This window comes from Vanrija pseudolonga, chromosome 5, assembly GCF_020906515.1.
Source record: "Vanrija pseudolonga chromosome 5, complete sequence".
Taxonomy (NCBI): Eukaryota; Fungi; Basidiomycota; class Tremellomycetes; order Trichosporonales; family Trichosporonaceae; genus Vanrija; species Vanrija pseudolonga.
The window spans coordinates 602,789-621,924 of NC_085853.1; the positions used below are offsets into that span (position 1 = coordinate 602,789).

The window sequence follows — 19,136 nt, forward strand, 5'->3', positions numbered from 1 at the left end:
ATCCGCACGGGCACACACTGACGGGCATGCTCCGCGCTCGCGGCACCCGATCGGAGCGAGGTATGCGACTGACCGACGTTGGCCCACGATCGCTTGGAAAAGGACATATCTCGAGGTCAAATAAACTGACTGGCCTGGCATGCAAAGGCTAGCTAGCCTGGCTTGGCTAGACGGCTCGAGCGGAGCGATAAGTGCGCTCTTGCTTGGGCTCGGCTCCTGGTGTGGTTTCAATAGCAACGAGTGCCAATCATCGGCAGTTGGTATTGCTTGAAACACGCCAGCCGTGGCGCCGCAACACAGGCAGCAACAGCAACAGCCGCAACTGCAACCAACCCGGGATTGGAGGGGTTGACGTCTGCGCGGCCGTGCCGATTCCTGGATTGGATCCGGCGCTCGGCACGGCACTGTGCACACTGCGAGGCTGCTGCTTCCAACGACGCTCACGTGCCCCTGTTCTTCCACGCATTATCGATTTCCAGATTATGCGATATGGAGTAGTGGGCTGCTTTTTTGCGATATGATAATGCTGGGCGGTTGGGTATGCCAATACATGCGTAGCTAGTTGCAACCCCTAGTCCAGAAGCTATTGTCTCGCCGCGGCGCGATCGTGCAGCGCTATCGCGTCAACAGTGCTGATGAACGTGATGGACGATGGTGATGGCGACGACTGACTGGCAAAGCGACTTTGATCGCCCGCTCGGGCCGGGCGTGTGCGAGTGGCGACGACCCCGGCGGCAGTGGTCGCGACGACGGTGGGACAGACGCCGAGCGGCGCAAACAAGTTGTGCCCTGTCCCCTGCTGTGTGTATTCCACATTGTGATCGCCAGGCAGACTACAAGCAACTCCCTAGGCGGCGCTTAGCCTAGCGGGGCCTCGCTCGCTTCGGCGCTTCAACAGTGTGATTTCATCAAAAGGTGATAACATGGCCATCACTAAGGCAGGGCCCTGTTGCAATACAGGCCAAGTCGCCGTTATCTTGTCGCGCGCATGCGTCACTCCGCTGTCTAATTATTACGGACTAGTGGAGCAGCACGCCTTGATTTCAAGGAATAGCAGGCTTGGTTATTTGGCAGAGCGGGGGGGGGTTGCATCGCACACTTTGGCGCAAGATGTGCCAGGAGTGGCAGTTTTCACATGCGCCAGTGTTGGATCCGTCGTGGGTTCCAAAAACACACACAACGGGGTATTTGGAAGGATTGTCAAGGCCTGATTAGGAGTTGCCACGTGGTCATTAGTCTCAATCCTAATGCGCCGACGTCGCCCACGTCGCCACGCCCGGCGTTACGGCTTTTTTTGAAATGGGCGGTGCCTTTTCGCGGGTGCCCGTGCTTGTTGATTGCCACTGCGCCAGCTCAATGTGCACCCCGTCGTCGACGAATGTGCAACACTCGCTGCTGTCAGTCTTGCTCACACCAAAGACCAAACATTGACAACCATTCCACACCGACCAGACCGACCGACCCACACTCGAGCCAGACACGCCAGAGATAACACTACAATGGACGCCGACTCGGCATCACAGACGGCTACAGCCTCGGCCACTACGCCATCACAGCAGCCCCAGAAGGTGAGTATCGGTCTGGATGCTGCTTCCCACCCCCTGCCGATCCCCACCCCATCGCACTTGCTCCCATGCCAGCCTGGGCTCTCGCGCCTAGGCCGTCACCACCATCTCACATCACTACCTCCTACCCACTACCATCCTTCGTGCCCCGCACATCCACCCCGCACCCCACTCCACATCACATCCACCTACACATTGTCATCGTCGCGACCAGCGACCATGTCGCCACTGCGTCTTCGCCGCCCGTGGGCGATGCCCGTTGTCTCAATCCCTATCCCGCCCTCCCCTCCCCCAACCAATTCCCCGACTTGGCACCACGTGACTTACACCACACCCTAGGACCGCCACGAACCGCGCGGCCGCAAGCCAAATGACCAGCTTCCGCCATCGCGTGCACGCGAGGTGCAGCGCGCGTTCCGCCTGCGCCGTGCAGAGCACCTCGCTGCGCTGGAAGAGCGCATCATGATCCTCGAGGGAGAGAACAACCAGCTGCGTGCGCTGCTTTCCCTGCCCGAGGCAGACCGCGGCAAGATTGGCTCCGGCCCAACCGGCCGAGGCAAGTCGCTCAAGGACGGCGGTGTACCCATGAGCGAGCGTGTGCGCGCCCGCAAGGAGGCTAGGGAGCGCGAGCGTCGCGCCCGTGGCCTGCCCGCCCGCAAGCTCGAGGACGTCACCGACTCGGAAGACGACGATTCGAGCCACTCGCCCAGCGTCAACTCGGCCAACCAGCGCTCAACGAGCGCCAGCGGCGGCGGCGGTGTCGGCGCTTCCCTCGCCCAGGCCGTCGCCAGCGCCGCCGGCATCGCCGGCACTGCGAGCACAATCCCGCTCTTCTCGTCGCCTGGAGACCTCCCCGCCCCGTACTCATTCAACCTCCCCACTCCGTTCCAACTTCCCATCTCGCCCGAGCCACACTTTGACTACAATGCGGCCAACTTGGACTTTAAGAACGCGGGTGCCAACTCGTTCCCCATCTTCAACATGTTCGACGCGCCTAGCGGCAGCGACGGCAACAGCGCTCAGCAGCCTACGCCCGGTCTCACCCCGGCGGTCAACGAGAAGCCCTCGCCGCTGTCGCCTCCTTCGGCTGCGGCGGCTGCGGCGGCCTCGGCCGCCGCCTCGACATCGACGTCACAGCCAGATCTTCTTACGCGCTTAAAAGCTTGTTGCCACCTGTCCGACTCGCACGTTGTCAACGATCCGGGACTTCTCATCTTTGCGACGCGCCTCTGCCAGTCGTTTGCGTGCCCCTTCGGCGGCTCGCACCCCAACTCTGCGCCGTCCGACGACCCAGAACAAATGCTTCTAGAGGACGCGTGGCGCTCGCTCAAGGCGACGCTCGACCCCGGAGGCGAGGCAGACGGCGAGAACCGTATCAACACGGGTCGCATGGCTGCCGAGCTCGTCGTGCGCGCGGCCGCAAGCCGCGGACAGGGCAACTGGATCGTGTGCCGCTACAAGGATGGCATGACGATCAAGCGCGCTCTCGTCCTCGGTCTTGTCCAGGGCTTTGGCGGCAAGATTGAGTAATGGACTCGCGAGAGTGTTGTTGTACGACGTTTGTACCTTTTGGGGACTCATGCATCGAGTCGAATCTGGTGGCAGTTGGCGAGGCGGCGATCAATGTAGATGCGAGCAGCAGGAGCAACAACAACGTCATGATCACCCTCCACATCGGCAACCAACCTTCTCCCACTCGTTATCTATCGTTATCATGCGTCCTCGCGCATACCTTGTTCCGTCTTTTGGGCATAGCGAGCCTTGGAAATGTGCGTTGGAGCAACGCCCATTCAGGAAAGTGTTGTAAAACTGTCATGAGTCGGGTGGGTCGGGTGCAAACCGTGGAAATCAATCTTCTTTGTTGGGGCTATGACGCACGAACCCAGGCTCCATAGTCGGCCGGCCGGGTCTCGCTCGCTCGGCGCACGTCAGTGTGATCGGCATTGGATTCCTTAGCGAATTGTTTACAACATGCATGATATCGGGTGCGCCGTCGCCCACTGCGCGTAGCGAGCCGACCATTGTAATTCGTGTTCTATTGAAGCCGAGCCGAGCAAGGTGGGTCGGGCTGGGTTGGTCGTTTGCAAAACGAACTTGCTGTTTGGCCCCGGGAAAATTATCCACCGCGCGGTTCGCGTGCCTCGTTGGCCAAGTGTTGAAATCGGCGCTGTGCCGACGTCGTCTGGCGTCATGCCGAAATACCAGCTAAATCATTGCCGCCGGCGAGATATTGAAATGCTGGGTGAAATGTTGACATGTGGGGGTTTGATGGGATTGTGCGTGCGGACTGGGACCGAGCGGGGGACAAGGTCCGCCTTCGCGCGCTTCGGAAATCATCAGCTCGACTGGTCGCGCGAGCTGGCGCGAGAGATGCACGCTAGTCTTCTGAATCAATCTGAAATCTCGATAACCTCATGCTGGGACGCGCGCACGGAAGCACGTGTCGTTGGCCGCCCCGGCGTGGTGGCGCTTGTGTTCGTCGTCTTGGGGTTGTACTCGTCGCCACTGTCGTTGTCGTCCCCTACCACCACCACCACGCCGCCAGCTGCAAGCTCGTCCTCTTCTTGCGCCGCTCGAATGGCCGCAAGCCGTGCGGCGCGGGCGGCGGCGGCACTACGAGGTGTCTGCTGTGGTGCGCCTCCCCGAGAGCTTGATCCGCGAGCGGCTTGCCCGCCGCCCCGAGAGTTCAGCGGCATGGTGCGTCGCCTCCGTGGCGCGGTTGTCGAGCCATTCTTGGCCGCCCTGCGGGTGTTAGGTCAGGTGTCTGCGGAAAGGACCCACTCGAGACGTTGCTCCAAACCGCCAACAAAGCTTGCCGCCTGGTGCTCGTCGAGGGCGTCGACCCAGCCGCCGACGACCGTCGTATTGTCGGGCGCGAGGAGCACTGAATGTCAGTTGCCCTTCTGAACAAGTATCAACTCACATGTCCCGCGCAGACAGCGCACATTCTTGATGAGCAGCTGGTCAGTCAGCCTTCCGGTCCACACGTCAGCTAGCACCCACCTTACACCCGAGCTTGGTGTCCCCAAGCCCGAGCCGCGGTAGCGAGCGGTACTCGATCGCGTACATCAACGTGCGCCCGTCGCTGACCTCGAGTTTGAGCATGTGGCGCGGGTACGGGGGCACCTTGCCTTCCTCGACGACGTCTTCCTCGTCGTCCATGCGGCGGATGCGCGACGCGCCGGAGAGCACGTCGCGGCGCGCGTCGAGCGCCGTCTGGAGCTGGAACGCGGACGCGCCCACCTCTGTCACACTGTGCACTTGTACCAAGAGGCCGCGGGGGAAGAGCGTCTTGCCGTGCGCGGCTTCAATGTCGTCCGGGCCAGGGATGCCTTCCCCCGCAGGCAAGGAGCTCGCGCCGAGGTCGGCATGGATGTACTGCTCTTGCACAGCCTCGCGAGTCGCGTCCTGCCCGTCTTGGAGCAACGCGTCGATGCATTCAGATACCCACGACTAGGGGGTTAGTGGGTGCCTAGGGAGTTTAGCTTACTGGGTCTGGTGGAGGGAAGGGGTAGCATTGTTGGAGGAAGGTGGTGATTTGGGCTGGATCTCGTCGTGCTGGCATGGGCGAGGAGGTGCCAGTGGCCAATGGCGCGTGTTGTCGTGCTAGTGGCCTGTCGTATCGTTGTCGTTACCAGACGTGTGCAGAGTTGAGAGAGTGTGAGAGCGAGAAAGAGTGCCGTCGTTGAGAATGTCGTCAACAACAACAACAACAACAACAGTCAACTTTGGACGACGCCAATTGCCGCCGCCGTCATCATACATATTCCAGCCAGGCACGGGGACTGCCGCACCCAAAGTGGTTGATGGCTGCGGGGTCGCGCCCGCGCCCGCGCCCAGGAAAAAGTCTGCCTGGGCCTGCCTGGCTGTGGCTGCTGCCCCCAGCCAATCCTCCGCCGCGACGACTCCTCCGCGCCGAACCACACTCCTCATCGCATCCCTTCTCCGCGTGCTTTGCTTCTCTCGCGTCGTCGTCGCATCGATCCCCGGCACCACCACAACCCACACACATCCCCCTCAACGGCTATCATGAACGTGCCGTTGCCGCGCAGCGCGGCAGCAGCCGCTGCCCGCCGTCTGCTGGTGCCCATGCCCCGAGCGCGGTGCGTGGGCCACCTCCCGGCACATTATTACGCGTCATCAACATCACTGCAAGGTGCAACAGCATCGCTCCGCCTCTACCACTCTTGCAGCAGCAGCAGCATCAGCAGCGCGACCACGACGACAAAGCACAAGCACATGCTGTCACTCCGCCGCCCGTCGCCGTCCATGCTCGCCACGTCCCTCCGCTTCCGTTTCAACTCGTCTTCTACCCGTCCCCCAGCCAAAGACCCCAAGGTCAAGAACGACGGCTCGGCCGCCGCCGCCGAGGGCGACAAGGTCGGATTCAAGGGTGACGCTGGCAAGGAGCACAAGCAGTCTTTCCGGGGTGAGTGGTCCTGCCGAAGCCATGACGCGGCCCCACGCGGCTGTCCCATCGCGAGGCAACACTGCTGACGACCAGCCAAACTCAACCGCGCGTGGTCTACGCCTACCAAATGGTTCCCCATCCCCATTGCTCTCGGTGCGCTTGTCCTCGTCGCAGTCCAGTACAGGAAGCAGTTGTTGGGTGGGGAGCCAGAGGTAGTCAGGCAGCGTGATGGTGGTGCGGTCGTTACCAGTCCCGATGGTCCATGGCAGGTGAGTCGACTCTGGCTGATGATATGCGAGGGGGTTCAGCTGACGTCCGTCACCAGGTTCGTATCCTCGGCGCACTTCCGCTACGCAGCATGTCCCGGCTATGGGGATACCTCAACTCGCTCGTGCTCCCTGTGTGGTTCCGACCATTCGGCTTCAAGCTCTACGGCTACATCTTTGGCTGCAACATGAACGAGTTTACGCCAGAGGATTTGAAGTCGTACGAGTCGCTTGGACAGTTCTTCTATCGCGAGCTCAAGCCTGATGTTCGCCCGATCGCCGATGCGCCTCTCGTATCGCCTTCTGACGGCCGCGTTCTGCACTGTGGTACGATTGTCGGCGAAAAGGTCGAGCAGGTCAAGGGCATGACGTATTCGCTGGAGGCGTTGCTGGGCACCGAGGACGTGGCTGTCGGAGAGGCTTTGCAGATTGGCCGCCAGAGCGCGTCGCCGACCGTTGGTGGCGCGCAGACCAAGGTTGTCGACGACGAGAACTTTGCCAACATCAACGACATCCCCTACTCGCTCTCGTCGCTCATCGGCAAGGACAGCGCCGCCGAGGTTCGCGAGGACGACACGGAGACAGAAAAGCACAAACACACGGCGACGGGCGAGCACGACGCGTCGGTCGATGCGCCCACCGACTTCCAGCACGACGCCCACGTCGCGGCGCGTCTTGGTATGGGCGCGCTGGGCCGCGCGACCGACTCGTCGACTGAGATTGGCCACCTGAAGCGGGACCACAAGCTCTGCTTCATTGTCATCTACCTCGCTCCCGGCGACTACCACCGCTTCCACTCGCCATGCGCGTGGGTCGTCGAGCGCCGCCGCCACTTCACTGGCGATCTGTTCTCCGTCTCGCCCTACGTCGCCAACCGGTTGCGCAACCTGTTCGTGCTCAACGAACGCGTCGCGCTTCTCGGCCGCTGGAAGGAGGGCTTCTTCTCCATGGTTCCCGTCGGCGCGACCAACGTCGGCTCGATCGTTGTCAACTTTGACAAGACGCTGCGCACCAACACTGCCAAGCCGACGCACCCTGCCAACACGTTCACCGAGGCCGTCTACTCCTCCGCCTCGGTTCTCCAGGGCCAGCCGCTGCTTCCTGGCGAGGAGATGGGTGGCTTCAAGCTCGGCTCGACGATTGTGCTCGTGTTCGAGGCACCAAAGTCGTTCCAGTTCAAGGTGAAGCCTGGAGACAAGGTCAAGGTGGGCGAGGCGCTTGGCGCTTAGGAGTGTGGGGATGGTCACACGAGCGGGGGGGGGGGGGGGGGGGATGGAGGGGGTGGAGAACGAGCCGCGTCGTCGCATTGGCATTCCATGACGACGGCTAGAAGCAACAAACAATAGCATGACCCGACCGGGCACCTCTCATTCAACTAGCTGCCGTCTCCATTCAACGGGGCAGTCAACAACAAGGTAGCACTGTGATCTTATTTTGCATGCATAGATAGGCATCAACCTGGTCGTCCCTGCAGGTGGTTGTGTCGAGGGCGGAGACCCCATGGCCGTCCGAGTAATCCCGAGTGTCCGGAGCCTTCGGGGGTACGGTTGGATGGGTGCCGCTCCGGAATCGACCGGCAAGGATTGTGCCGTGGGCCGTGGGCCGTGGGCCGTGGCTGTCGCGCGGGGCCGGGCCAGCCAAGGGCACCTGGGTTATGACACCCGACGGGCCGGGGCGGCGCGTGGGGGGAGATGGGACAGTGGGACTGATGACACTGTGTGTCTACAAGGAGCTCCGCGCCGTGCACTACCGGGAGGGACAGTTGTACCATCAGCACTGGCAGTGCTGCTCTGCTGCATCAGCTGGCTGGCTGCTGGGGCAACGTCGTACTTAACCATTTTCCATCCACCACCACTGCATTCACTCATCTCATCTCACATACAACCCCCCCATACACCCACCACAATGCCCATGGACTTTGAAGCCCCCCCTACCGACCTGGTCACGCTCACGCGTCACATCCTGAGCCAGCAGCTCGCGCTCGGCGAGAAGGCCACGGGTGATTTGACGCTGCTGCTCATGGGCATCCAGGTGAGTTGAGCCGGCGCCGAGCGGAGCGAGGCGTGGGCGAGTGTGTGCGCGTGCGAGCGAGTGCGAGTGAGGCGGGCTGGAGCTCGCAAGCGCACTGTGCGCTCGCCCGCTCGCTCGCTCGCCGGTCGCCCGACCCAGCAGTGCCCCCAGCGTGAGTAGCAGCGCTGACCCCCGCGTAGGTCACCTCCAAGTACATTGCCTCCAACGTCCGCAAGGCGCGCCTGATCAACCTCGTCGGCCTGGCCGGCGCGTCCAACGTCCAGGGCGAGGACCAGAAGAAGCTCGACGTGCTCTCCAACGACATCATGGTCAACGCCCTCTCGGCCTCGGGCAAGGTCGGCGTCATGGTCTCGGAGGAGATTGACGACGCTATCATCGTCAAGGGCAGCAAGGGTACTTAGTGAGTAGGGCGTGAGCGAGCGCAGCGAGCGAGCGTGTGAGGCTGGGTGGGTGGGCAGGCGGTGTTCCCCGCTCAGACCGGCCACACTATGCCTGGTGTCCTTTGGCTAGATCTTCCCCACCTGCCTGCCACGGCGAATGGGCGAATGGCAATGACATGGCATCCGTGACACCCGCTAACACCCCACAGCGCCTGCGTCTTCGACCCCCTCGACGGCTCGTCCAACATCGACGCCGGTGTCAACGTCGGCACCATCTTTGGCGTGTACAAGATCAAGGAGGGCTCGACCGGTGGCATTTCCGACGTTCTCCGCCCCGGCAAGGAGATGGTCGCGGCCGGCTACACCATGTACGGTTCGTCGTGCAACCTCGTCCTGACGACGGGTAACGGCGTCGACGGCTTCACGCTCGACGAGTCGCTCGGCGAGTTCATCCTCACCCACCCCGACATCCGCATCCCCGACCGCGGCAAGATCTACTCGTTCAACGAGGGCAACTCGCTCCACTTCTACCCCCCGACCATTGACTACTTGAACAGCATCAAGTTCCCCGCCAACAACAAGCCCTACTCGGCGCGTTACATTGGCTCGATGGTCGCCGACGTCCACCGTACCCTCCTTTACGGAGGCATCTTTGGCTACCCCGACGACAAGAAGTCCAAGGACGGCAAGCTCCGCATGCTCTACGAGGCCTTCCCCATGGCCTTCCTCACCGAGCAGGCCGGCGGTGCCGCCATTACCGGCTCGCAGCGCATCCTCGACGTCATCCCCAAGAACATCCACGGCCGCTGCCCCGTCTTCCTCGGCTCCAAGGACGACGTCGCTGATGTCCAGGCGCTCTACGCCAAGTGGGACAGCCCCGACAAGCGCTGGTAAAGGGGAGAGAGAGGACGAGATGAGAAAAATGCCTATAGCCTGTTGTACTTTGCCTGGAGTGGTGGTCCACGGCTCATGTATGGTCTGCAGATGAACCACGGCGAGGGTATTGACTGACCGGTAACCACCCGGCTGTCGTCATGGTGGCATGGCATGCTATAACCCATTAGACCCGGGTATTACAATTGGAATGACGACTTGTATTTGATCCCGCTGCGGCTTCTAATCCCGTTTGTTAACTCGTTCCTTGATTCGCACCCGCTGCCCTGGGCGGCACGGCGCACAGGCAGAGTCACTCTACTCTGACCCCACACTTGGCCTCGCTCATTTTCGTTGGCATTGGCACACAATCCGTCGTCGTCGAGCGGCAACAACTAACAACCACAACTCGACAAGGCCACACAACGGGTGACCTACTGGCAATCACACAACACTCTCACCCGTCAACGACCCCCACGACACGACCACATCTACATCTGCGACACCTACCACCACCCCCCACCCACCACCATGGACCTCTCGGCCCTAAATTCTTCCCTCCCGCCAGGGCTGGCAGACGCTGAACGTGACATGGGTGGCAAGTTCAGAGGTAAGTTGGACGGCACGGCCACGACCACGACCATGGCAACGGCCACGCTCACCCTGCCCACAGCCGCCGCACTGAGCATCACTACGCTGTACAAGGCATCGCTGGCATCGACAAAGGTGAGTTACGAGGCGACGAAGCTCAGCTCACACCTCCAGCAAGCGTACCAGGTCGGATACTCTGCAGCTCTGTAGGTCGCGCTTGTGCTGGGCTTGGAGCTGCCCTAGCTTCCGCCCCGCCCCCGGGCATCTTCCCGCTAACACCACGCCCAGCTCGGACGTCCTCTCCAAGCTCCAGTCGGACATTGGCGCCGGCGCCGACGCCGCCGATGCCCTCGCGCGCCTGATGGACTGGAGCGAGGCTCGACAGGTACGTTGTCGCGTGGACGAATGGCTTCTGACCCCCCCAGGCTGCGATGGTGGCGTTTGCCGCAGACGAAGACGAGGAGAAGCCCTCGACGACGTCGAGCGCCGCGGCCGCCGCCTCGCGCTCCCAGTCGGTCGCGGCGCCCCAGCCACTCCACTCGCGCCAGTTCCCCGCCTCGACCTCGCAGCAGCAGCAGCACCAGCGCCCGGCTTCCGCGCCGGTCCCTGATGCTCGGCCTCGCGGCTTTGCGCGCAGTGAGTCGTCGCTGCGCACCGACACTGCGATGGAAGCCGACGAGACGCCGACGTCGTCCGCCTCTGCGAGCGCGAGTGTGAGCTCGTCCCGCCGACCCATTGCGCCGGCGCACCTCGAGCGTGCGATGCCCGAGGTCGCGCCGCCCTCGTCCTCGCCTGTCAGCTCGCCGTCGGGCGTAGGCCGCCCGATCGCCCCCGGCCGTCTCTTGCGGAATATGGGCTCGCGCGTGCCGAGCAGCAGCTCGTCCACCACCGCGCCGACATCGTCTTTCAACTTTTCCATTCCGCCGGCATACACGATCCCCACGCTCGAGCTTCCTCCAGCTTCTGGACCAGCACAGACCGGCCCGATTGGCTCCAAACGGCCCATTGTCGACGCCGAGATGACCGACAGCGCACCGTCGACACCTGTGCGTGGCGGCGCAGGTCGCGCCTCCAAACGCCGCAGCATGGGCCTCGCGCTCGTGCAGGACAGCGAGGACAAGGAACGCGGTAGTGCAGAGCGCCGCCGACCACCGCGGCGTGGTGGCGGAGGCGGGGGCGCGCGGGCACCTAGTCCGATCTAGGCAACGAGGAGGCGGGGCGGTATGAGGGCTCGTGGCATTGAACATTCAGCTCGAGGGCGGAGCAGCGGTAGCGGCATTCGGCGGAGTAGCAGAGTAGCAGCATTCAGCAGACCGACGACGAGCATAGATACATTCAATGGGTTGTATGGATTAGTCATTGGGCGGCGGGCTGGGGTGGGGTGTAAGTGCTTGGCGGGCGGCGCGCGCTGAGGAGGAGGGCTGAGCGCTGTTGTTGTGGTCGTCGCGGTGGTCGTGGTCGTGCGCGCGCGACGTCAACAAAGAGGCAGAACGCGTGATGCAGATTGACGATGGTGAAGTTAAGGGGAGGGGCTAATTAACGCGGCTGTATCAGTGACAATCGACAACTCTTTCATGACGGCGTGTATTGTGACGTTTGGCTCCTGTCCACTTGACATTGTTCATCTCTTCTGCACGCGCAACGTGCAAGGCAAGCAGCGACGCAGCACAATCGCATAGCAGAGCATCGCATACCCCTTCGCCAGCTCGAGATCTACCACAGCGCAGCACAGCACAATGCCACCAGGCTCACGAACAGTCTTCGGTGGGTGACCACATTCTTCCTTGACCCGCTGACCCCCCAGTGGCCAACATCCCCTAGTGCGTGGGCGAGCTCTGCGCCTACGCCAGGTATGCTAACCCCTCCCCAGTGACGTCTCAGAAGAGCAGATCGCCGGCGTCTTCTCCGAGGTCGGACCGGTGCAGCATGTCGAGTGCGTCGGGCTGTCTCATCTCCCTGCACCAAGCCCGCTAACGCACCCGCAGGATCAAGTTCGACCCCGTGAGCGGCAAGTCGAAGGGCTACGCCTTTGTGCAGTACTACGGTGGGTGGAGCTGCCAGACGTGGTGAACCGCCGGTCAGCTAACCTCTCCGCAGACGAGGCGACGGCGCTGTCCGCAGTGCGTAACCTGCAAGAGGTGCCGATCAACTCGCGGCCAGTCCGCATCGAGCTGTCGAGCGACGACGGACCACGGCGCGGCGGCCCGCCGCGCGGGCCAGGCGGGTTCGGTGGGCGTCCTGGAGGGCAACATGGAGGAGGAGGGTTCGGCGGACCCGGCGGCGGACGCGACTCGCCGCCCCCGCGCGCGGTGCCCTCGCCCGCTGGCGGCGCGTTGAACGTGCCGCCCGGGACCGACCCGCTGCCGGGGCAGAAGGCGACCGACGCCATCTCTGAGACGCTGGGCCGCCTCCAGCCGGGCGAACTGCAGGAGGTCATGGCTGGCATGAAGGTGGGTTGCAGCTGACGCGGGAGGGAGAGCCAGCTGACCCCATCCCCAGACCCTCATCACTACCCAGCCTGACAAGGCCCGCGAGCTCCTCACGACGCAGCCGCAGCTCACGTACGCCCTCTTCCAGGCCATGCTGCTGCTCAAGGTCGTCGACGACAGCGTGCTCCAGCGCATCGTGCCCGGCCCGCCCGCTCAGCAGCAACAGCAGGGCTACGGCGCGCCGCCTCCGCCGCCGCAGGCGTACCCTCCCTTCCCGGCCCACCAGCAGCAGCAACAGCCTCCTCCGGCGCAGTACCCTCCTTTCCGCCCCCCGCCGCAGCAGCAGCAGGCAGGTGGCTACGCCGCGCCGCCACCGGCGCCAAGCTACGGCGGATACGCTGCCGGCCCGCCCCCGCTCCCGCCCGCCGCGCAGGCCGAGCTCGCAAAGCTGCCTGAAAACGAGCGGAATACGCTCATCCAGGTCCTCCAGCTCACGCCTGATCAGATTGGCGCGCTGGATCCCGACCAGAGGAACTCGGTGCTGGCGCTGAGGCAGCAGTTTGGCGTGGTGTGAGGCGCGAGCGGAGCGAGCGGCAAGGCGGTGGTGCACGACATGCTGTCGCTGTCGCCAGTCTCGTGTAGAGCAGATACATTGCCATCGGCACAGATTCATAGTCGATGCATATCAGATGATTCAACGCAGATCACAGTCTCAGCCGTCAGTAGAACCACACCGCTGCGCACGACCGACCAAAAGGCCATTCATAGTGATGTATGCACATGTCTGTGTCGCAAGTGTCTAGTGAGGCCACGGCGCCGGAGCGGGCCCCAGGCCTCACCTCATCCTCTCTGGCGCCGACTCGCGCTAGGTCGAGCTCGCCTCATCGTCTCCTCGCGCCAGGCACGATCATCATCTCCTCGGCCTGCTCGCGCGACTCGTCTCCTCCGCGCGACGCCTACTCCTCGTCCTCGACCTCCTCGACCGTCGCAGCCTGCCTGTGGCGCGGCGCCGAGGCAGCCGGAGCCGTGGCGGTCGACGCGCCGGTCGACGCGGCGACGGGAGTGGGGGCAGGCGCAGGGGTGGTAGGTGCGGCGGTAGCGGGAGCTGCGGCGGCAGGAGCTGCAGCAACGGCAGGAGCAGCGGCAGCGGCCGCGGGCGCCCTCTCCTTCTTCGAGCGCTTCTCGCCGACCTTGCGGAGCTTCTTCTTCTTGGGCTCGTCCCACGCCCAGAGGGGGATGAACGAGTCGACCTGGGAGTAGGGTTAGCTTGGTTCGGGGTTGGCTGGCTGAGGCTACGGCGTGGCCTCACGGCCAGCCCGCGCACTCGCTCGCCTGCTGCGCAGGCTCGCTCGCTCTTGCTACTCACAAAGCCCACGTCCTCAAACAGGTTGGGGAACATCCAAATAGCCTTGCTCATGAAGATCTTGGTGAAGCACCAGAAGATGAGCCGAATGATAGCCAGCACGATGAACGCGCCAATGAGGCCGAGCGCGCCGACCGAGAGATACCACACGCCGACGCGCAGCGTGTTGGGCCAGAGGGGGAACATGACGCCCGCGAGCATGACGAGCACCATGGCCGCCGAGCCGAGCATGCTCCACAGCGGCGAGCCGTCGTAGAACCACGCGTACTGCTGTGCCGGGTCAAAGGTCTGCTGCGGCGCCAGCTGGAGCACCTTGGGCGAGCCGGACGGAGGGGGAGGGTCGACGGCGGGCCGATCGACGCGGAGGAAGAAGGCGCTGGGGTGGGTGTGAGCGAGCGGGCGAGCGGGCGAGCTGGCTGGAGGAAGGCAGGAGGTCGGTAGCGGCTTGCTCGCGCGAGCAAGTGAGCGAGCCAAGCAGGCCACGCCTGACGAGGCGATGCCATTGCAACGCCAGCACTGGCTGGCGCTGGCACTAGCTGGCTGCCATCGCGAGCCTAGGCGCGGCGTTGCCCAACTCGCGCGGACCCAGCCCCGAGCCAACCTGAACAACTTACAAAGGCAGCAGCCTAGTGATGAGCGCGGCGGCCTCCTCCTCGTTCGTGACAGCGGGCACCTTCTTGAGCTTGGCGTACGCCGGGCCGAGGAGGGTGCGGACGGCAGTCTTTCCTGGGAAGCGTCAGAGGCGCTCTCCATGGCGTCTCGGCGTTGTCGACAACACACGAGCACCACACCGGCGTGCTCGCTCGCCGGCTACGCCGGCTCGCAACTCGCACTCACCCTTGAAGTAGTCGACCCGCTTGCCGTTCAGCACGCCGCGGCGGACCTTGGGCCCGTTCTTGCCGCGCAGGAAGTCGGCGACGGCCTGGAGGTCTGCTGGCGCCTTAGGCGGGGGTGAGCGAGGGACGACAACAGCGCAAGGCAAGGAAGGCAACGACTTACACGCTTCCTACGATGGGCGTCAGCATTCACTCAGCTATACACCCGCTCCCACACCCACGCCCACTTACTGCGCATCAAGCACCGATGTTGCGTCGGCTGGGGGCGCCATGTTGGATGGTGGTGGTGGTGGTGGTGGTGGTGGTGGTGGTGAAGTGAGCAAGACTCGTTGCAAGTTACCCGGCTCGGTGAACTTGCCTGTCCTGTCGCTGACGCGGAGGCTGGTTGCGTTGCGGCGCGTTGGCGCGCCTGATGGTCAATGGGTCCTGGATGGAAAACGTGGCACGCCGGGTGGAAGGTGATCGGCCCGGCGGGAAGGGGACATTGAATACAAAAAGAGGTTACTGGCTATTTAGGATGGTGTTTTTCTAGAGTGGGTGTATTTGATTTATGTTTTTTATTTGGGTGCTTGATCTTTTACTGTGGGCTTATCCCGGCCCGCCCCTGGGCCATTGTGGCTAATCCTCTTGGGATTTTTGTAATGCCATCTTCTGTTCCGCCCACCAAGGCGATGGTAATGTGTTGTATACAAATTGTAATGAATCTATTAGTAACCTCTCCCCCCTAACCCCACTTAAGGTGGGATTAGGAGTGAGTCCGACCCGCGTCCCACGACGAATCGAACCCCGGGTCGCAAGAAAATCCAAGACACTTGCATGTCTTAGATTAACCTGGTCATCTCCCGTGTGAGCAGAGTGCTGCACGTTGCTGTTATGATGGCAAGCAGGACTATACTCTGCAAGGGAGGGCGAGGGTCAGTGGCGCCACGGCCAGTCGACTTGCGCGAGATGTGAATGCAATGCTGTACATATGCCCCTTGTTCCTCTACTGCTTCCGCTGCACATTCTTCTCTCCGAACGCGCTTCGTCGCGGCAGCTTCTTCGTGCGGCCAGAGTAGATGACCATGGCCAGCATGGCCGACGTGGCCGCGCAGAGCGAGAACCTGCGGTGTGAGTGAGCTGTCCACGACATCAGAGAGTCAGCTCGCTCACCAGGTAATCGCATATGTCAGGTGCTGGTTGCGCAGCTCGATCACGGGCGCGCGGCCGACAGGCTCGCCTTGTGCGAGGAGCACCGAGGTCGGGGTAGACGCGCCTGCGGGGTCAGATAAGCCGCCAACTCGGTGGAACGACTGCTCGGCGACGGAGCCATCCGCCCTCGCCGCCGTCGCCACTGCGGCCACTCTCCGCTGCCTCCCCACACTCACGATCAATCGCGTCAATCAGAATCGGCTGTACATTCCGCTCCTCGCCACCAACGGCCTCAGCCATGGCCGGCACGTCCTTCCAGTACCACTCTCCCTTCTCGGGCTTGTTGTCCGGCGTGAAGTACGACTTGGCGTTGGGGTCAGCCTTGGTGAGCATGCCCTCGACGACGACCTCGTCCGACGGCTCGCCGTTTGGTCCAAGACCGGGCACGCGGCCGCCTCGGCGGATCGACTCGCCCTCGGCCGTCTTGATGAAGCCGCGGTTGAGGAGGATCGTCGAGCCGCCAGCAGCGGAGCGGTCAAACGGCAGGATCAGGTGGAAGCCGGGCACGCCGTCGCGCGTCTGCGGGCCCTGGAGGATGGGCGGGCCGGAGAACTTGCCCTTGATGAGCACGCGGCGGAAGGCAAAGTCTGGGAGGGCGCCGAGGCTGAGGCGCTGTCAGCAACGCCGAGGGACACACCCACTTGATCTTGCCGGGGAGCACGATCGGATCCTTGGCGAGGTTGCGGTCGACCTCCTCGATGAGCGCGACCTTCCACTTGAGCCGCTGGACCTGCCACACGCCGAGGTACCCGGTCAGGAGGGGCGCGATGATCAGCACGAGCGTGATGGGGCGGAGGAGCGTCGAGCGCGTCGAGTTGTTGGTAACGGTCGACGACGGGCGGATAGAGTGCGAGCTCGGGCCGCTGAAGCCGAAGCGGGGGCGGGCGAACGGCGACACCGGCGACGGCGACGCGCTCAATGGCCGCCGTGGGAGGGCCGAGCGCAGCGCCGAGAAAATCGACTGTGGTCTCGACATTGGAGTGTGGGAGGCAGTCACGTCGAGCAATGTGGAGGTTGCTCTCGCTATTCCGAGATTATCCTTATGCCGAACAGTTGACTGGACGAGATGCCGGTTTGAACATTTTGCTTCCGCCGCCCGCAGCAGCGAACGTCATGTCCAGCGAGCAACAACAACAACAATCACATCACATCACCAGTGTCTTGCTCTGACCGTATCTAGCAACAGCACAACGGCCCCGGAGGCCAACGACAACCACATGCCGCGACCAGAATGAGCGACTACGCCGCGACGACGTACGCCTCGACCTCGGCGGTGCGCCTCGCTGCCCTCCCGCCGCTCGCCACCCTCCAGAGCTGGGTCCACCGCCCGCAGGCCGTCGCTGCGTGCTTCGTGAGCGACGTGTATGCGCTGCAGAACCTCCGGGAGAGCAACGCTGGGGTATCACGAACGTCGAGGGGTGGGTGCCATCGTCTCCACGAAACCCGCTAACGCCAGACGTCTTCCTCCTCAACCACTTTCCATGCAAGCTCGTCGAGCTCGTCGGCTGGGTAGCGGGCGTGGACCACAAGGACGCGTCGATGACCATCACGCGTGGGTAGTGCGGGTGTGGGGAATTGCTGACTGTGGTAGTGGACGACGGCGACGGCGCGCATGTGCTCCAGGTCGTGGTCCGGCTCGCCAAGGTCGAGCCCCCGCCAACAACTAAGGTTGTGGCAGCAGTCGCCGTGCCCGTCAACCCGAACTTCTTAACGGCCAAAGAGCGCAAAGCGATGCGCAAGGCCGCGGCGGCGGCTGAAGCGGCGTCTTTGGCCGCTGCTCGGAGTACCGCGCCGGGACCCACGTTCCACCGCCCCGATGTGCGTGTCGGCGACACGCTGCGCGTCGTGGGTCGTGTGGACGAGTGGGCACGCCGCCGGAACGGGGGCGAGGAGTGGGTGCGCCAAGTGTTTGTCGACGAGGCGTCGGGCTCGGGGTCACTCAGTGAGGCTGATGACGAGGACCAAAATGCTGACACCTAGGTGTTGTCGACGCCGATGAGCAGTTCCGACACGCGGCCAAAGTCGTCGGCCTCCACGAGACGCTGTACTCGCGCCCTTTCACCATGCCGGCGCCGCCGGCACCGGTGGCCAGGAGCCCGCCCCGGGCAACTCCCCACTCGACACAGTCCTCCCCCGCCAAGTCGACGCTCTCCAGTATACCGTCAAGCGATGTGTACGACGACGACTTTGCACCAGTCCCCGAAGCACGCCTCACAGATCCGGCGAAGCTGCGATCCTCTCTGCTTACCGAGGCAACGTTTAAACGATACCTCATGGACCATGTCTCGCGCGAAACGGCGAGGGTTCTGAGGTCGTCACCTCCTCTACTAGGTCAGGCGGTCCCGGCCCTTGCTGCGCTCTTCCCAGAATACCGGCACGCGGTGCTCCCCAGGACAGGGGAGGACGGCAAGCGAGATTCGTTCGCCCCCAGCCACCCCCGCAATGGGCGGCAAACGAAGCAATGGAGTTTGAACGGCTCCCCTCGATGCACCACGCCGGACAGCGATGACGATGTCGTGTGTCTCGAAGCGACCCCCAAGGCTTCGAAACAATCAACATTTCGATCTAGAACTGACCGTGACGACGCCCTGCGACTGAATCGGTACAATTTCGCGCCATCGTCGGCGCTTCGTCCCTGGGTTGATGAAAGCGACGATGGCAGCGACAATGACGCACCACTCGGATCTGAAAAGTTCCTGCTGGAACCGTTTACGGTCGATGCCCTGATGAATGTCGAGAGGCTTCGTGTGCTTGGGTCAAAAGTCGCCGAGGTGCGCGCCCGGCGTGAAGAGCGACTTCGACGACAGCGAGCCAAGGAAAACGCCTCGACAGCAAGAGACGAACGCGTCGTGCAGGATCGCCTCAATCGCGGCCTGCGTCCAGACCACTGGCGCCTGAACGTCCACGAGCGCGAGCACAAGCTGCGGCGGCTAACAGAGTGGGCGCTGCGAGAAGCGGCAGCAGAGGGAGGGCTCGTTCAGGTTCAATGTCGGCGGCGGCTGTCACCATCGTCATTCTTCGGAACGGATGCTGGTGGTGGCCAGTCCTCCTCCTCCTCGTGGCGACATGAACTGCCAACGACGACCTCGACAGGGTACCTTCCCCTCCCGCCAGAGCTTGTCTGCCCACTTGTGGTGCCCTTGTTCGAGGCCGAGCGAGCCTACCGACTAAAATCAACCTCTTCAATGTTCTTGGCCCGC

General features: G+C 63.1%; 9 protein-coding genes across 9 annotated transcripts; 6 read left to right on the forward strand and 3 right to left on the reverse strand.

Moving 5' to 3' along the window:
• The first annotated feature begins 1,396 nt into the window (after positions 1 to 1,396).
• Positions 1,397 to 3,169, forward strand: LOC62_05G006923 (uncharacterized protein). Its single transcript, XM_062773439.1, has 2 exons — positions 1,397 to 1,568; positions 1,905 to 3,169. Exons 1-2 carry the CDS (start codon positions 1,500 to 1,502, stop codon positions 3,093 to 3,095), a joined length of 1,260 nt encoding a protein of 419 aa, XP_062629423.1. The 5' UTR covers positions 1,397 to 1,499; the 3' UTR covers positions 3,096 to 3,169.
• A 786-nt stretch (positions 3,170 to 3,955) lies between these two features.
• Rmi1 (RecQ-mediated genome instability protein 1) lies at positions 3,956 to 5,273 on the reverse strand (the record flags this gene model as incomplete). The annotated part of the gene is made up of 5 exons (XM_062773441.1): positions 5,056 to 5,273; positions 4,569 to 5,018; positions 4,489 to 4,525; positions 4,347 to 4,449; positions 3,956 to 4,307 (listed from the first exon to the last, which is right to left on the reverse strand). Exons 1-5 carry the CDS (start codon positions 5,128 to 5,130, stop codon positions 3,956 to 3,958), a joined length of 1,017 nt encoding a protein of 338 aa, XP_062629424.1. The 5' UTR covers positions 5,131 to 5,273.
• psd1 (Phosphatidylserine decarboxylase proenzyme 1, mitochondrial) lies at positions 5,264 to 7,491 on the forward strand. Its single transcript, XM_062773440.1, has 3 exons — positions 5,264 to 5,994; positions 6,070 to 6,245; positions 6,302 to 7,491. Exons 1-3 carry the CDS (start codon positions 5,595 to 5,597, stop codon positions 7,469 to 7,471), a joined length of 1,746 nt encoding a protein of 581 aa, XP_062629425.1. The 5' UTR covers positions 5,264 to 5,594; the 3' UTR covers positions 7,472 to 7,491.
• A 535-nt stretch (positions 7,492 to 8,026) lies between these two features.
• F16P2 (Fructose-1,6-bisphosphatase, cytosolic) lies at positions 8,027 to 9,642 on the forward strand. The gene is made up of 3 exons (XM_062773442.1): positions 8,027 to 8,273; positions 8,453 to 8,673; positions 8,863 to 9,642. Exons 1-3 carry the CDS (start codon positions 8,148 to 8,150, stop codon positions 9,545 to 9,547), a joined length of 1,032 nt encoding a protein of 343 aa, XP_062629426.1. The 5' UTR covers positions 8,027 to 8,147; the 3' UTR covers positions 9,548 to 9,642.
• Positions 9,643 to 9,900: 258 nt separating this feature from the next.
• Positions 9,901 to 11,483, forward strand: LOC62_05G006927 (uncharacterized protein). The gene is made up of 4 exons (XM_062773443.1): positions 9,901 to 10,136; positions 10,200 to 10,323; positions 10,406 to 10,502; positions 10,543 to 11,483. The coding sequence occupies exons 1-4, from the start codon at positions 10,058 to 10,060 to the stop codon at positions 11,317 to 11,319; spliced, it is 1,077 nt and encodes a 358-aa protein (XP_062629427.1). The 5' UTR covers positions 9,901 to 10,057; the 3' UTR covers positions 11,320 to 11,483.
• Positions 11,484 to 11,727: 244 nt separating this feature from the next.
• SPAC644.16 (putative RNA-binding protein) lies at positions 11,728 to 13,120 on the forward strand (the record flags this gene model as incomplete). The annotated part of the gene is made up of 6 exons (XM_062773444.1): positions 11,728 to 11,881; positions 11,922 to 11,937; positions 11,988 to 12,050; positions 12,103 to 12,161; positions 12,215 to 12,567; positions 12,617 to 13,120. The coding sequence occupies exons 1-6, from the start codon at positions 11,854 to 11,856 to the stop codon at positions 13,118 to 13,120; spliced, it is 1,023 nt and encodes a 340-aa protein (XP_062629428.1). The 5' UTR covers positions 11,728 to 11,853.
• A 137-nt stretch (positions 13,121 to 13,257) lies between these two features.
• Positions 13,258 to 15,017, reverse strand: SEC62 (Translocation protein SEC62; the record flags this gene model as incomplete). Its single annotated transcript, XM_062773445.1, has 6 exons — positions 13,258 to 13,796; positions 13,913 to 14,285; positions 14,524 to 14,635; positions 14,747 to 14,849; positions 14,909 to 14,915; positions 14,977 to 15,017. The coding sequence occupies 6 exons, from the start codon at positions 15,015 to 15,017 to the stop codon at positions 13,503 to 13,505; spliced, it is 930 nt and encodes a 309-aa protein (XP_062629429.1). The 3' UTR covers positions 13,258 to 13,502.
• A 677-nt stretch (positions 15,018 to 15,694) lies between these two features.
• Surf1 (Surfeit locus protein 1) lies at positions 15,695 to 16,934 on the reverse strand. Its single transcript, XM_062773446.1, has 4 exons — positions 16,578 to 16,934; positions 16,113 to 16,540; positions 15,898 to 16,000; positions 15,695 to 15,848 (listed from the first exon to the last, which is right to left on the reverse strand). The coding sequence occupies exons 1-4, from the start codon at positions 16,910 to 16,912 to the stop codon at positions 15,731 to 15,733; spliced, it is 984 nt and encodes a 327-aa protein (XP_062629430.1). The 5' UTR covers positions 16,913 to 16,934; the 3' UTR covers positions 15,695 to 15,730.
• A 158-nt stretch (positions 16,935 to 17,092) lies between these two features.
• LOC62_05G006931 (uncharacterized protein) lies at positions 17,093 to 19,006 on the forward strand (the record flags this gene model as incomplete). The annotated part of the gene is made up of 5 exons (XM_062773447.1): positions 17,093 to 17,354; positions 17,393 to 17,488; positions 17,528 to 17,878; positions 17,917 to 18,874; positions 18,898 to 19,006. The coding sequence occupies exons 1-5, from the start codon at positions 17,168 to 17,170 to the stop codon at positions 19,004 to 19,006; spliced, it is 1,701 nt and encodes a 566-aa protein (XP_062629431.1). The 5' UTR covers positions 17,093 to 17,167.
• Positions 19,007 to 19,136: the final 130 nt, after the last annotated feature.